A 16347-nucleotide genomic window follows, 5' to 3' on the forward strand; every position below is an offset into this window, starting at 1 on the left:
AACTGAAGCACAGGAAGTTCCGTCTGAACATGAGGAGGAACTTCTTCCCTCTGAGGGTGACGGAGCACTGGAACAGGCTGCCCAGGGAGGTTGTGGAGTCTCCTTCTCTGGAGATATTCAAGACCCGCCTGGACGGGGTCCTGTGCGGCCTGCTGTAGGTGACCCTGCTTCGGCAGGGGGGTTGGACTAGATGACCCACAGAGGTCCCTTCCAACCCCTACTATTCTGTGATTCTGTGATTCTGTGATTCATAGTATTCCTACCACAAAATGACTGATGTCCCATGGGAGATGAAGACTTCATTCTTCCTAACTATGGAGCCATCCTGAAGTAACACTTTGTGGGAGGGGGGGGGGAAAGGTGTCTTTTGGCCCAGTGACAATACTAAGACGTTTTTGGTATGGCACTAAGAAAAACTGAATACTGCTGAAGAAGAACAGGAGTACTCCCATGCCCACAATGAACAATACGAGAAATTCTACTGCTCTGGAAAGGCACTCTTTGAATCAGGGAGGATGAAGAAACCTACATACTATTTCTAGTTTAAATTATTGCCTAATAAACGGACGTTGTTATTTGAAATGTCTCAGTGGATTTGGGTTAATCTGGCGGAACACGTGTTGCTGTGAGAATACGGCTATAACATGACATATGCTGTTGTGTCACAAGCATCTTAGTTCATTAACAAACTTGAAGGGAAAGCAAACAAACAGAACACATGAAAATTACAAATAACAGAGATTAGGAGGGTTGTCAACACTACGTGGGACAGAAAAATGGAAGGATACAGACATTAAAATGGTCTATAGAAATAAAATGGAATTTGGAGAAAAATTCACACTAAATTCTAAGGAGAAACTTGGGGAAACAGCAATAGTGAAAGATACCTTAGTGAACTGGGAGAAGCCAGGTGACAGAAAATTTGCAGTAGGTAATGATTATAAAAATGCTGGTGCAATTTTGCATTGAGCATACAAAGACTTTATATCATGGCAGAATAGAGAAATTCTTCTGTCCAGACACAGCTTCTGTGTGGCTAGGTTTGGAGTATTTTGTTCATTCCGAGCACGCTTTTTTCAGAAAAATGCTGACAAATAGGAGGGAGTTCCAGAGAATGATGATTTCTCTTCACAGACTAGAGAACTTCCATGAAAGAACAAATATGCATATACTGTCAGATTAAATGAAAACAAGCATGTCTCTAAATACATTTTAAAAGAGTACAAATATTGAAGGATACAATCAGCAAGAACCAAAATGAGCATTCATAATTTTTCCAGAGCATTGGAAAAGGAGGAAGACTGTGAGGAAACATCTGTCTGGTTTTACACGATGGAAGAGAGCTCTTCTATGCTTCTTCTAAAGTCTTATCTTAAAATTTCAGGACTGACAATTATCTGCAGTGTGGCTGAACGATTTGTGAATACACATAGCAACACACCTCAAGGATGTCTAGCATCAGTTGAGGCGCAGTAAGCTTACTTCTGTTGCTGTCATCTGAGTACATAAAATTAGTCTCGTAGGGGGACAAACAAGACTTGCAAGCCACTCTAGAGATAAAGGATAAGAAAACAGCTAGAGGACTCTGTCAGGGGAGACAAGTCAGTTTTCTGGATGTATAATTTTGCAAAAGAATAAATGTAAAAATAGAGAAGACAGAAGATAGAAAACTGCACAGAGCACCTGTACTCATGAGATTTTCCCTTTCTCCCTTGTATTAACCAACAGCAATAGAGGAGATACATTTCTATATCAAAGGCTACCTAGTGATAGATAAAAGTGCTGCCATGTTATTTAAATATTTTCACAAGAGATAATGTATATTATCGTTAGCATTCTGTAAGAAGTGTAACTGTGTACCACTCAAGTATCGCAGTTCTGAGGAAAAAATGAGCATTTCCATTATGGATTTAAACACTACCCCCATAAATTCAAGGCAAAATAAGACAGTCAAAAAAGTGGTTGTATCTATAAAATTCAGCCTACACTTTGGCTTTAGTCCAAATGTGAACTACCATCAACTGCCACAATAGATAAAGAATTGCAGCATTCACTAACAGCATCTACAAGGCAGTTTCCTTCAAATTCAGCCATTCCTTGGGTGAATTTTGTTTTTTAAATATCTACATGCATTTCATCACTTCTAGTCACACAGACAAGAAGGCGAAGGATATTCACACTGTTTAATTCAATTGACCCTCACCCCTCAAAATGTGAATCACAGTAACTAATTCACAAGCTTCTCTCCGCCCGCTGACTACAATTTTAGGGACCAGACATAGGTAAGGAAAATCAGATATTGTGAATACCCATAAAATCATCTATTCCACTACAAGGAAAAAGTCATTACACATCATTGAAATAACTGCAACAACCTGGTATGATTCTGATAGTTAGTTCAAAAGGCAAAGTGAGTAGGGAAACTCAGTAATTTTTTTGAAATTTAATCATACATTTCTGAAGTTTCAAGAAGCTATTTTTAATAGATATATTATGCTAGGCACTTTAATTTCATCAATAATTACAAAATTCAAATAACATTAATTCTTTGGGCTGTAAATACTCTCAGGAACTAGCTTTATCTCGTACAGCATGTATCCAAGCTCAGATGGAAAGCAGAAAAACGTGTTTTCTAACTGAAAGTCCAGGAGGATTAAGGAGAAGCAGGACTGAATCATTCCAGCTGAAATATGACCCAAGGGACTACTCTGCCTACTCTCAGGAAAAATGCTGAAATGTTTTCCAGTATCAGATTCAATTATTACCAGTTCTAAAATCATGTCTTAAAGATGACATCTCAATAGCACAATGTCATGATCACAGCATTTCATAATCATTTCAGTAATGAGAGGAGAGCTTGTTGGACAAACACAATACACAGAAGAGGTTAAAACCATTTCCTACATCAATGCAATTTTTCCCTGAAGGCTTGCTATTGCACATTTCATGTTGACATAATGAATTTTCCATTTTGAATTCATTCTCTCATTGACCCAAAAGACACAAAATATGGGGCCAAAGCTCATGCTTCTTCCTCTGTTTTTGTTATGACACATACTGGCAAATTAATCTTCTTCCTTTAAAAACATTTATTTGAATGAATGATAAATCCTATCATAAGAACAAACCGTATCATTGCCACTTTGTAACAAAAACTGGGATTCAGTCTCTCCTCTGTGATTTAAGTTTAGTCTTGCAAGTTAATCCAACTAAATGAGTGAAAAGTAAATACTGTCCTATATAAATTGTTTTTAAGCATGAGAATAATTGAACAGTCAGAACACTTAATTCCGTTGTAAGTACTCGAAGTCTTGCATACCTATTATGTTTAAAAACAATGCATTTTTTCTACAGAACAAGTTACTGATAATTTTTATATTAATGTGTTTTTATTATGTAATCTAAAGACACTTCAACAACTCAGATAATTTTTAAAATGGCTCATTAACATCAAAACTAATCAAACAAATCATCACCACCTATCTTAAATCATTAGTTTGGTAACAGCAATGAAGCAATGTAAGGAAATTACTAGGTGCTTATATGCAGAGCCCCAACACCACTTAAGAATCTGTGGTTAATTTTGGTCACTAGCTGCAATGCTTCCTCTGGCACTACCTCCTAGGCTCAACCCTGCATAAAGGTAACAAATCAGGAAAACTGAAGCAGAGATTCAGTCCTCCTTTTACACTGCGCTGGGAACGCAACCTCCAAAACCATTAAGTTAGTTTGCAAGAGACCGATTCAACCAACACACTTTTCATTTTTGTGTTGCTTTAGCACAGTGAATCATCTGCAAATTCAGTTTCACTAACTAGCACACTGTGGTCATCTTACACTGCTCCCGTTTTTTAATATGCAGACCCTTAGGTTTTAGTTACTCAAGGTTTCTAGCATATAATCCAAAACCACCAGAAGCAACGTACAGGAGCATTTTCTTCACATGTTTGTTTAGTTATACAAATGTTACATAATAAATTCATAAATACTTTTAGATGCCTAATGGAAAAAAGTTAAACTGCAGCCACGGTTGACAGAACACACTTATAAGTAAAAAGTGTTGTAGGCATGTTACAATGAACTCAGATCAACTCTAAGTTGAAAGTCTAAGCAATTGAAAACTCACATGAGTACTTAAGAGAAATCTAAATATGTTAAATTATGGAAATAGACACTTCAGGCACTCAGTATTGATTCTGCCCTTTAGTGAGCATAAGCAAAACAAAAAAAGTATGTGATTTTAAAAGTTCATATTGATCTAATTTGAAGCCATAAAGACCAAACTACTTTAACAGCAATCACACAGTCATTTCGTATTACAGCTCATGGCCATGAGGTTATTGGGTTAAGCTTCCTTTCTTTTTCCCCCCCTTACCTTAGCTCCTTATAAGTGTAATGTAACCAGATTCCCTGTGCAACATTGACTGGTGCAGGTTACCTCCATCTGTGTGCCTGTTTAGCTTTTTTTGACAATGTGGTGTCAAGCAAAGCAATAGCAGCTTTGCACAGAATTTTTTCCCCCTACTATCTGCCCCTTGCACTCTAACCTACAATGCGGTAGCTGTCAATGCAGTAGTCTGCATGGGAGAATTAAGGGATCTCTCTTATCCTGCTTTTCCTTGTGCAGGGCACCACAAAAACCACACAAGTTTTTTTCTTAGCAGTGTTGTACTACTGTGCTAAGGAAAATCACGCCAAAAAGCCGCTTTCATTTTGTTTTATAAGGGGACTGAAAATCCATTATACTATGCCACATTTTAGTTTGAAAATTGTTTTGGGTCAGAACCCAAGGTCAGAGTAATTCTCCTGTGCTACATTCCCTATTGCTTTTTCTGCTTCCAAGCTGTGTATCACTTGAGCTATCCAGAGATACTGCAAAGTAAAGCTACAGAGGAAAAAATTTAAAAAAAATATCATCCCGCTCCCCCAGACTCATACATTTCTACACCAAAGGGCAGATTTTTCTTATTTCAGGACTATCTCACCTCTGGTGTGACATCTCGTGGTGCAAACCCTGTTCCTCCAGTTGTTAAAATCAAATTAAGTTCCTTTTCATCACACCAATCTATCAGCGTCTCCTGAAAAAGAACATGAATCCTGTCAGATCCAACAAGTAATACATTGGATACAGCTATCTCACAAAACACTTGAAGACTTGAAATGTCTTAAAAACAGAGACACACGCAATAAGTACAGGGAACTGTAAAATCACTCATGGCTTTTTACACAAAGATTTTAAACCTTTATTTATAACCAACATATGACAGAATCATTCAAGTATCCATCATAATATTTTTGGAAATGGAAACTGAAATTCTGTTCTCCATCTCTTGACCTGAAATGGAAAACAAGAGTCCACAGTTATTCACTTATATCACTGTTTACGTCGATTTTGAGATATGAATGTAATGCTTTGACACATGTTAATAGAGTACAAGCACATAATTCAGATTACATGGTTGATTCTTATTACAGTAAATTTGGTTTCTGTGCTCCGCTTTTTAATAGCCTGGAAAAAGCAAGAACCACATATTTGTAAGCTTATCTACTAAAAGATGCAGTAACAGACCTGACACAGCAACACAGAAGATTATCTATAATCATCTTATCTACATTCACTACAACATCTCAATAGGACTGTATATACCAGTTTGAAGGCTGGACTAAGAAAGCTTAATAAATATGTCATGTAAATTCAACGACTTACAATACTGGAGAACTCATGATACTAAAGAAGTGTTTAATTTGATTTGCATTCATTTTTTAAGGGACATTTTAAGCTTGTTTTCAAATGGTGATAAAAATTTGACATAAGCAGAAAATTTATTTAGTCTCAGTATGATTATATCACACTTCATACTCTACTGTGGGTTAGCACAGCAGCACAATGTCTGCTTGAAGCTCAGAATTAGCTGTGTTACATGAAGCACATGCATGTTTTACACAGTAAAGTATCCATCTGCAGAAATCAACTTTGACAGCTATCCTTACTCTAGCAAAGAAACCTCATTCTTTTAAAAAGCTCAGGGCACATTTATATATCTGGTGTATTATATTGGGGAGGAATGAACTGTTTTGATGATTGTCAGCTAGAAGCTATTATTTATCATGAAATTAGATCTGAGCAATATACTGGTTAAAAAAGCTTAAAATATTGTTGATGGTCATAGAACTGTCCAGAACATTTTAAAAAGTACTACCAATTTAGATTAATCCTCAGGCATATGTTCTGCAGGCTTAGCACTGCTATGTAACTTCCAGTTAAGAGAAAGCTCATATACAGCCTCTTCCAAACTGCAGGTAGAGTAAACTTTTGTCTGTCTGCAAGCCCTGTCACGCAAATGTATCCAAGGATTATTTTAATAAGTGGCAGAGCCAAAGGTTCTGTCTTTATTTGTCCTTTCTTTACTCATTCCTTCCACTTCCCCTTTTGTGTTATCTCGTCTTTATTAAAATCACATTCATCTTTTTACTCTCCCCATTTGGAGGACAGCACTCTACCCAGGTGGGCTGTAAACTACCAGAACTTTCTGGTTATATGAACATTTCAAATAAACTTGAGAAAAGAACACACATGTCTCAGACCCGCATATAAATGAACTATTAAGTCTGACTTTCGGCTGATGTTTTGGAAAAAATGTGAATTACGGTAGCAAAACGCATTCAAACTGTTTGTTTCAATAACATAGACATGCATCGCAGGAATTATTTTAAAGAGGTGGCATCTTTTCTATTTTATCATCTAGAAATGTATTTGTCGAGTTCAAACAGCTACGAATTTCAGAGAATACCTGAGAGGTTCAGCATAAAAATGGTGTTTGGCAAAGTTAGAGCTTAATATACTATATATAATTTTAAAACTGTTACCACCAGGAAAAATTTGTCAGTATAAAACAGGAGGGAGAGATTTTGTGAGGTTTATTTAATGAAGCATTTATCTTTAGACAAAATTAAACCTGCCAAACTCCAACTGGTTTTATAGACTAAATAAATCCTTCCTCTGTTCTCATTTTACTACACTTCAATAACATTCCAGTTAAAAGAGAAAAAACCGTCCTGTGATAGCCTACAAAAACCTAAAGAAATCTTCAAATAAACTGAGCAATAACTAAATGCCTATTACTGCTACCCCTTCAGTGTACTTCAGCAGACATACAATTCTCTGTCAAGTTCTAGTTATAGTAAAGACACATAAGCTTTCAGTAAGAAGACCTTTCACTATGAGGCAGTAAGTTTGGGTTTCGTTGTATTCCAGAAGTGCAAATTTTAGCACTTAGATCTTTTAAAACCACAGAAAAACACCTGAAACTGATCTTCAACTTCTTTACTTTTGCTCTAGCCCACAAAACATTCTCATTAACATTCTAATATTAATGCACCACCCCTATACCTTCAGGACAAAAGGCTACTCATATTCACTTGGCTGCTGCCAGCAGTCGAGCTAGATTCTCCCCTGGCTTTGTATGGAACTGAATTTGCTGTGTCTTCAAATGAGAATTCCTCTAGGCCAGGGACCTGATATTTGGCTTTACTGATGCTATACAAACAAAATTATCATATAACATTTCAACCAGACAAAATTTCATTAAATAATTTTTGTGCACCTTTCTCCTCTTCTATTGTTTCACTGACAATAAGCTTTCAAGATACAATGAGACTACGTCAAGAAGTTATGTAAATCACTGTCACTCCATTCAAGCCAATTAAATTACGCTGATGGATACAAAATGCAGTATCTGGCTCTGAAAACAGTACTGTAAAATTACTATCAAATTTTAAAAAAACAGAGCAATACTACTAACCTCCAGAAGAAAAAAACCCCAACAACAATAACAAACAGCTTAATATTTAATAACCCAAATATTTAATAACACAAACAGCTTAATATTTTTAACAACATCCTAAAATAGGCTTTATCAGTTATTTTCTAGTGTCAAGGTAGACAAGGAGAAATGAAGTTTTTACATTCAGTCCCCCAGACACATTTTTACTTCAAAAGCACACAACTGTGATTCTAACCTGTTCAGATTTCACTGAAGTCCTAGAATAATTATATTATGGTTTTCTGCTGCACAGAAATAAAACGTCAGCCCAGTCGTCTCCTTAAGCTTTGGATTAGATATGGTGCCCTGTCCTCTCTACCTATTTCTTCGTATTTTGTCCTTTAAATACATTCATTCTCTCATTTAAACAAGCAAGAAGTCCTTGGGTCTAAAATGCAATTTATTTCCATCTCTTGCTCCAAAGATTTTTTGTTCAATCAGCCCCCTCTCTCTCCCAACTTGGAAGTACTTGTTGGACTTCCTATGCACAGCTCAATCTTGAAATTATTTCTGTTGTAACACTGCTCATCAAAAACTCTGCTTATGATCTGTTTGAATTTTCTCATGACCAGTGTTGATTTTGCCAGTGCAGAAAAATCTCATTCTTTCTCTGAGTTCTTACTCTTTCACACGTAAATTCATTAATTTTAAGTCCAGTAAAGATCATTAACTCATGGAAAGAATGCCTGCTGTGTGTGGCACAGCGCAGAGACTGTACGTTCACCGCAGGTACATGCTTGCAAATTCATACAGGCATTGTCACACTAAGACACATCAAGTCCAAAAGCTGTACAGACGTATGCTTGTGACAGCACACCTAAGCGAGTGCTACCTGACATTTCAGTCAGTGAATGGCTCTAACACTTACAGACATATTTCCTTCTGGGGAGATAACAAACATCTCAATGTCCAAGACGCAAAACTGCCATTAGTCTAAGTTGCCATGGGCAAGTCACAGACTTTTGATCAGTTCCTCCTGTATTTTAAGAAAATTCTAGGATTCCAGCAACTCTTCACTAAACAACCCACCCAGTCTTGATCTGAAGGATTAAAGAGAGAGAAAATACATAGTAACTTAATTTGGTAGTGTTTTCCAGCAGCTATTAATGTTTATCATTAAGCATCATGTTTCTAGTAACTGTTTCTTATCATTTCTGCGGGATAATGCCCCCCCCCGTCCCCATGATACCTGAGAAATCTGCTCACAGAATGCACACTGGTAATGGTTAGCAAAGTGGGGTATTTTGTAACTCCATTAATGTGCCAATGTCTCACCTCCACAAGCAAACAGAGGAAACAAACAGGGATTCCTTCCTGGAATGAAAGGAACAGATCCATGATCTTTGGCGATAACTGGGGTTTGTGGGCTACTTATCTTCGTAAATTTTTGCAGTCTCTTGCAATAAAGCCTTATTACAATCCTGGGAGCTCTGCATTCCTGTCCTTGATTGCTGCTTCACTTAAATAATGGAGCAGACCAGTTCTACATATGTAATTAATCATTTCATTTTCAGAGTGACAGAGGCATCCATTCACTGACACTATATTATGAAGCATGCTGTTAGCCAGGAATTTAAACTTGAGAAAGGCTGCAAGACTTTTTCAGTCCTCTTACTGTCACTGTATTCTGCTCTTCCACATAGTTACTGAGACTATGAGTAACACCCTTAACTGGAGCAGAAGTACTACAAAGCACACAAAACACTGTGGATCAGACTAAATGCCGGCACAGAAGAGCTGAAGTTTTGAGGGCTGTTCCTTTCCTATGATGCTACAGTCCTATGGTATTTCTTGTCTTTCTTTTTCCCCACTTTTGCCATCACTTTGCTATGAGAGTGTGATAACAGTCCCATGGGTTTATGCTTCTAAAACAATTATAATATATTCCTTCAAAGCAATATTATGGTTCTTACTCCTGGGATTAACATGTGTCCCTTTTTTCTTATCAATACATCATTTACTTTGTAATACAAGGATTGTAAAAATAATTCTCAATGCATATACATACTTTTCATACACCTCAACCACTGGAATACATGTACATGTACACTGTTACCATTTAAAACATTCATTAGGAAAGAATAGGGAAATGCTAAAAAGAATATAAACAGGCAGGATTTCATATAGAATCCATACAGAATTCTTCTATTCTATATCCAGTATCGAAACTGTTCAAGTAATTCTATAGTTAACAAAGATGTTTGATATTTTGGTACACACTAAATTTTCCTAGCACAGTGCAATCTTGAAGTTATTTCACCTTATATTGACCACTAATGACATATGAACGACCATTTAAAATATCTTAAAATTAAATTGAAATTGCTGAACATACATCAATGTTAAATGTGAAATTTAATTATGAAACAATATACATTTATTTACATTGGATTTTGAAACAGAAATTAGTATAAGCTGCTTTACAGACATCCATACTATCCAGAAGTTCTCAAAACAACTTCATGTGACTGAAAGGTCGTTGTGGCTTCTGGGAAAAACTACTGATAGCGCTTAGAAATGAAAAAGTCTATGTCCTCCAGCACAGTTCTTCTCCAAATTATAAGCTCTGTAAAATTACACAACTTCCATATTTACAAAAAAATCCTGTTTACTCTAGTACAGTAGAATTCAAAATGCAAAGAAAAAACATGTAACAATATATGTTCTCAAAGCTATAATGATAACTTTCCTTAGCAATCCAAGTCAAATAAGAAGAATTGTTGTACAAAAAGCCCCATAAAATATCAATTTAAATTTCTTTCACAGTGTCATCTCATGCTAAAACAACTAGAATGGTGTCCAAGATAATTTTCATAAGAAAACCGGGGGGTTTTTGACCACTGAGTTTCAGGAACACAGGAATTCGCATATTAATATCTCACAACCACCTTTACTTAGTCATATGTCTTGAACTACTCCAGAACCTAGCTCACTAAACATTGACCCTGCTATTACAGCATGAGAGAGCATACATAACTGCATGAATCAGAAATTCATATCACAGCACACAAATACAAAGCAGGAAAAAAGAAAATGAACAGCTTAAAGTAACCCAGTTGTTCCTCATTGTTATATTATTTAGGAGTTTGAATCTTCCCTATTCAGCAGACCATGAGTTGTATATTAATTTAAAAGGGAAAATCAAGTACTGAGGACCATGTAAGAACATGACTATCCATAAAGCAAAGGCACCGGAGGAAAGATAAAGAGCTGAGTTCAACATACAGTTTGAAGGAGAGGGGAGGCCTTAGAAATGTTTGTCTCTTCTTGGAATTAATGTCATATTTTTTGCCCTACGTCTTGTGAAGGTTTTATTTCTTACGCTCACAATGTTTCTCTTACTGCTTGAAAGCTTTGCTGAAATTTACAGGCATGAAAATACTCTCATGTGTGGAGCAACAACTTTGCAAGTAGTCAGTCTCAAAATGATTTAAGAACATGAGAAGATGAAATACCAAAACACCATGAAAAAATGCTCGACATTTTCTATTACCTCCACCCCTTTTCTCCTTCCTCCTTCAACAAAAAGCAGAAAGCAAGAGAAATGTTAGGATTATGTTCAGTGTAATTTCAGTGTGTCTAAACAGACCTTTTCATCTTTTGAGATTTTACTGAACATAATTTGTAGTCTTTGGAAAATTCTACAGATATATTTGCAATTTTCAGCATTACAGTCAATTTACATTGCTGTTTTTCTGAATACTGAACTAATGTATTAGAATAAGTCATAAAAATGCAACTATTCTACAGAAATGCAAAACTAAAGGAAGAAAGTAATAAAAATGTACTCTATAAATGGCATACTTTTAAAATGGAAATTTAATTATAGGCTTTATCCATTTGAAATAAATTGCAGTTAACAAATATTTCAAGATTCAACATACCTATACAGCCTGTAACGTAATCTTTTTTTTAAAAAAGTACTTCACATCTTCTAAGAGCTACCATTCATGATAATTAGCCCTAAAGCAGGAGAAGAAAAAGTAGGCACTGAAGTGAAATGCTCAGTTATCAATGCAAATAAGTAGGGAAAGTCAATCAGAGAGATGTGCAAACACTTCATTGTTTGCTGGTCACACCACCAGGACTGGGAACGCCAACACCGAAGTATTCTGCTTTTTAAGGACTGACTTGCAAAAAAAATTCTATTGCATTGGAGAAAGGTAAAGACAGTAGGCCATATACAAGATTGACTCCACAAAATAAATGTTCAGTTTCAAATGTCTTGTGCTGATTTCATCTCAGAAAAACAAAGGAGGGTTTCTTAATTCAAGCTAACTACCTTGACATATTAGTCTTTGTATAAACAAGAAAAATTGTGGGTTTATTGTATGATTAAACAAATCGAATTAAAATCTATACAGGGGTCTAGATCAGAGGCAAACCATGAGTCTATATGTGCAGCAAGGCAGAAGACTTGCTTCCTTCTGTAAGAAAATCTGTTCCGTTCTACTGTTGGTATCACTGGTATCCTCCCAGAGTGCACGCTAAGACCTTGAAATCATGGCTACTCACTGGAAAAGATGGGTCACTCCAGCATAAGTGTTCCCCTCAGATGCCTGGGGGCAGGGATGGAACTTAGAGCTATCAGAAGAGTTAGAATTAGATATCCAAATGCGCCTGTTTCCTGAAACAACTTTCCTGTCCACTCTGAATTTGGCAGATATATACATTTGTGTGGGCATATATACACACATGCTTATCTTTACATAATAAAAATGTACTAGCAAAAGCACCAAAGTTCAATGTGTCTCATTTCTTTTATGTGTAAAAGACCTCTCCCTAAAATATGTTTCCTTACTAAAATAAATGTTACGATAGTTATAAAAGCTCTATGTTTTTCTTAAGAATTTATTTGAAACCAATTAAAAATTAAATAAAAGAAAAACATAATGCCTCCTTGCCAGTATTACTTTTCTCAGTGAGAATCTTGACATCTCATATATATTCCTCCGATTATTCCTATAACGGAAGCTAAAACAGCAATCGGAATGAAAAAAAGAAAAAAGCATAAAACCAACTAAATTAATGCCACACTGCTCACTAATAGCAGACAAACAGAAATTTTCTCTCTTAAGTTTTTTTTTAAATTAAAGCAGAACTTCAAAGCCATGTTATCACAAGATATAAATGCTTGATGTTGGAGCCATAAATTTCAGATTAATTGTGCAGAACAAGATGGCTTTTTCCACATTTTCTTCCTCTTTGCATATATTAATGTTCATCTAAGGTTGTTTAAAAGACTCTTTACTTCGAGTTTTCTTCTCAGAATGTGAAAAGGCAGCTTGGTATTACACACAAGTCAGTAACTTTCTAAAACTAGAGTTCTTTACAATATTTTATCTATGTGTATCCATATCTACAGCACATGTATCTGCTGCACCACAGATCAGAAGTTTCATTGAACTTTGCTGGCTGTAACTAAGTCCAGGTAAGCTACATCTTAATCTTACCAAAAACATAGAAATGGTAAAGCCACAGAAAACCATCTGTAAATTTCTTTGAGCTGCCAAGACAACACTAACTGCTTCAACTCTAAGAAAATGGTAAAAGCATGTGCGTCATATATACAAAGGCGATACGTTTCGGAGAACTCCAAGTACAAACACGTAAGGATCATAGACCCATAATAGCCCTCAACTCACATAACCTGCACTTCTTAGAAATTACACTTGAAAATAACCACTTGCAGAGTTTGCATGCGTGTATTTGCACGCAGAGACAACTACACCTCCAGTTTAAGCCAGGTTAAACCCTGCGTTTACTTGTTCTGTTTATTGGGCAGGAAGTGCATGGGATTAAAAAATGACCAAAAGGCTTCCGTGATTAATAAAAAACAAACACAGGAGGAAGGCAGCTGTGAAAAAAGTGTTTAAACTCAAACTTTTGCTCTTCTGTAACTATGAAGTTTTAAAAAACAATACAATCATAAAAATATCACTGCTTCTTACAGAACCCAGTTCAGTTTGTAGCTTCATTCTCATTTTCTTATAGTAAATACAATCTTACACGGTACCTCACACACTTAGCTACAATTATGTAAGACATTGTTTCCTTTTACTTTTAAAATAATATTAAAACTTGTAATATTTGTAATTTAAATTTTAAATAAATGTAATTTAAATTTTTGGTGTACCTCTCAATGGAAATGGAAAATTGAACAGAGTGAAAATATTCAGCTATCTAAAAAAGGGTAGGACGGAGGGAAAAAAGACAAGAGATGAAACCATTCAAGAGACAGGGAGCTACTCAGTGCAAGGAGGTTTGTGGTGTAAATTCCCCCTTGTGTGTATTGTTCATGCCTATCACCCACAGAGTCAATGAATGAAATTGTTTTTAAAATAAAATCTACTGCTTTACCTGTCAAAATACAGTAAAGAAAATTTACCTACCAACGCACAGCTGCTGTACTTTGAGATACTTAGTCCACACATACACTCTAAGAGCGGGTGGGCTCGTGGCCTGCCCCGGAGTGTCCCGGGAGGGACGCTCTCGCTCCTCCCATCCTCCTGCTCGAAGCATGACATACAGGGCAGAGTGCATCCGCCACCACTTCAGTTCCTCTGAAATGCACAATCAAACCTGAAAGAGATTCAGAAAGAGGGGAAAGGCAGGTAGGAGACTAATGTACATGCAGACTATACCTCTCAAAGAACACCAGTTACTGACAAGTAACCTTTTTTCTTTGAGTCTGCATGTACATTCCCACAACGACTCACTCTGAACAGTCACCTTTGCCTTTTACCACCCAGGAGAAGGCCTGAGGACACCCACAAACAACTGCAGCATCACTCCACTGAAGGCCAAAACAGCCCTGGATACTATTAGACCAACATAATATCAGGCGAAAGCAAAGACAGTTCTCCACCTGGCCTTACAGCAAGCGTCCAAATACCATACAACACAGATACCAAGTTCGCCAAGAGAGCAAACAGAATTTGTTTTGGCCATGAGGAGGAAGTTCCTCAAGTCCACACAGAGCCAGAAAGCCACCTGAACAACTGTTGTGTGAAGTCAGCTGAACTTCTGAATATTCCCCCAGTGCAACAAGCAGAAGAACAAACTAAAAGACTCAAACCTGGTGAAGAGAAATTATAAAGTCCTTATGAAATCAAGAACGTGAAGTATAAAATTCAAGCAGAGAAGCATAAGATCTAGAAACGAGAACTGGAGGACTAATTGCATAGCTACTCTAGAACTTTGGCACCACTTCAAGAAGGAATTTTGGATGACTGAAGAACAGATATTCTGCCCCTACAAAGGTAGTATGGAAATAAGGGCCTGTATACTTCAGCAGCTGGCTGAGAAAACTGTCACCAGATGTGCCACTCTTATACACACATGCAGAAGGAGTAAGAATTTAAGAGTTCTAAAGGGGAGAAGAAACCACTATAATGCAGTGGTTTTCCAAGACTATTCAGTCATGAACAATTCAATGCATCCTGATCAGCTCTGTTAGGAAGCTATGAGTTGTGAGAACATGAGTGTACTCAACTAAAGAGAGCAACCTGGTGCGCCCCTCACCACAGTATAGAAAGGAATCAAAGGAATTGCATTTAACAAATAACCTAAATGGCCGAGATCAAAGCTGCAACAAACACATTGTACAGAAAATACTGTTTTCTCATAGAGCATGCATGTCTAAATGATCCTTTCATGCTACTGGCTATCATTACTCTGGAGAGTAGCAAGAACTGACTACCCTAGAGATTGACTAATGTTTTGACATGGAGGGTCCTGAGATATTGCTACATATTGAAGAAGAGCCAGGGAAGAGCTAAAATACTATGCCTATGGATACTACAAAAGAAATCTCACATAGCAGCATATGAATGCACCCACTGTTAGAACAAGGTGAAATTACCCCAATGTTTTGGTTTTGGCTGCCGCCGGCAACAAAAGCGCCACGCGGCCGCCCCTCCCCCCACCGGCGTGCGGAGGAGAATGGAAAGAAAGAGGCAGAAACCAGTGGGTCGGGATAAGGGCAGTTTAACAGAACAGCAAACAAAGGGAAACAGTAACAACAACGATACAAATAAGGAGAAAACACAACAACGAACCGCACGACCCAGACAGCCGCTCTCCCGCACAGCACCGGCACCGCGCCCTCCCAAGCCGCGAGTGAGTTCCTGCCGCGCCGCCCCCCCCCCCCCCCCCCCCCCCCGGAACCCAGTATGGATGGTATGGAATACCGGGCTCTGTTTGGCCAGGTGGGGTCAGCCCCCACCCCCCGGCTGTGCCCCTTCCTGGAGTCCGGTGAAAATTAACCCTGTCCTGGCCAAACCCAGGACATTATCCACCCCTTATTCCATACCATCTATGTCATGCCCAGGTCCCCCATTGTCCAGTTGATCACCACCACTTCTCCTGTCTCCAGATATCATTCCCTTAGTCTATGGATCATCACTCTAAAGTGTCCATTGAGTTCATTTAATCCATGACTTCAGGCTCCATCTGTCGTAATGGTCTTCCGTGGCAGGAGAGGTGATGTGTGGTGGTGGGCGGTCACTTGCTGCATCCGGAG

At 37.5% G+C, this 16347-nt stretch overlaps 1 protein-coding gene across 25 annotated transcripts in view; it reads right to left on the reverse strand.

Annotated features, from left to right (window-relative positions):
• The window catches only part of GPHN (gephyrin), a 347846-nt gene that overhangs the window by 159542 nt on the left and 171957 nt on the right, over nt 1–16347 (reverse strand). For all 25 annotated transcript variants that reach the window (XM_075425604.1, XM_075425611.1, XM_075425606.1 and 22 more), the window contains one exon: nt 4986–5078. In XM_075425604.1, coding sequence (XP_075281719.1) covers nt 4986–5078 — 93 coding nt within the window. The remainder of the gene's footprint in view (nt 1–4985; nt 5079–16347) is intronic.

The sequence above is a fragment of the Opisthocomus hoazin genome, chromosome 7 (assembly GCF_030867145.1).
Source record: "Opisthocomus hoazin isolate bOpiHoa1 chromosome 7, bOpiHoa1.hap1, whole genome shotgun sequence".
In the NCBI taxonomy this organism is placed as follows: Eukaryota; Metazoa; Chordata; class Aves; order Opisthocomiformes; family Opisthocomidae; genus Opisthocomus; species Opisthocomus hoazin.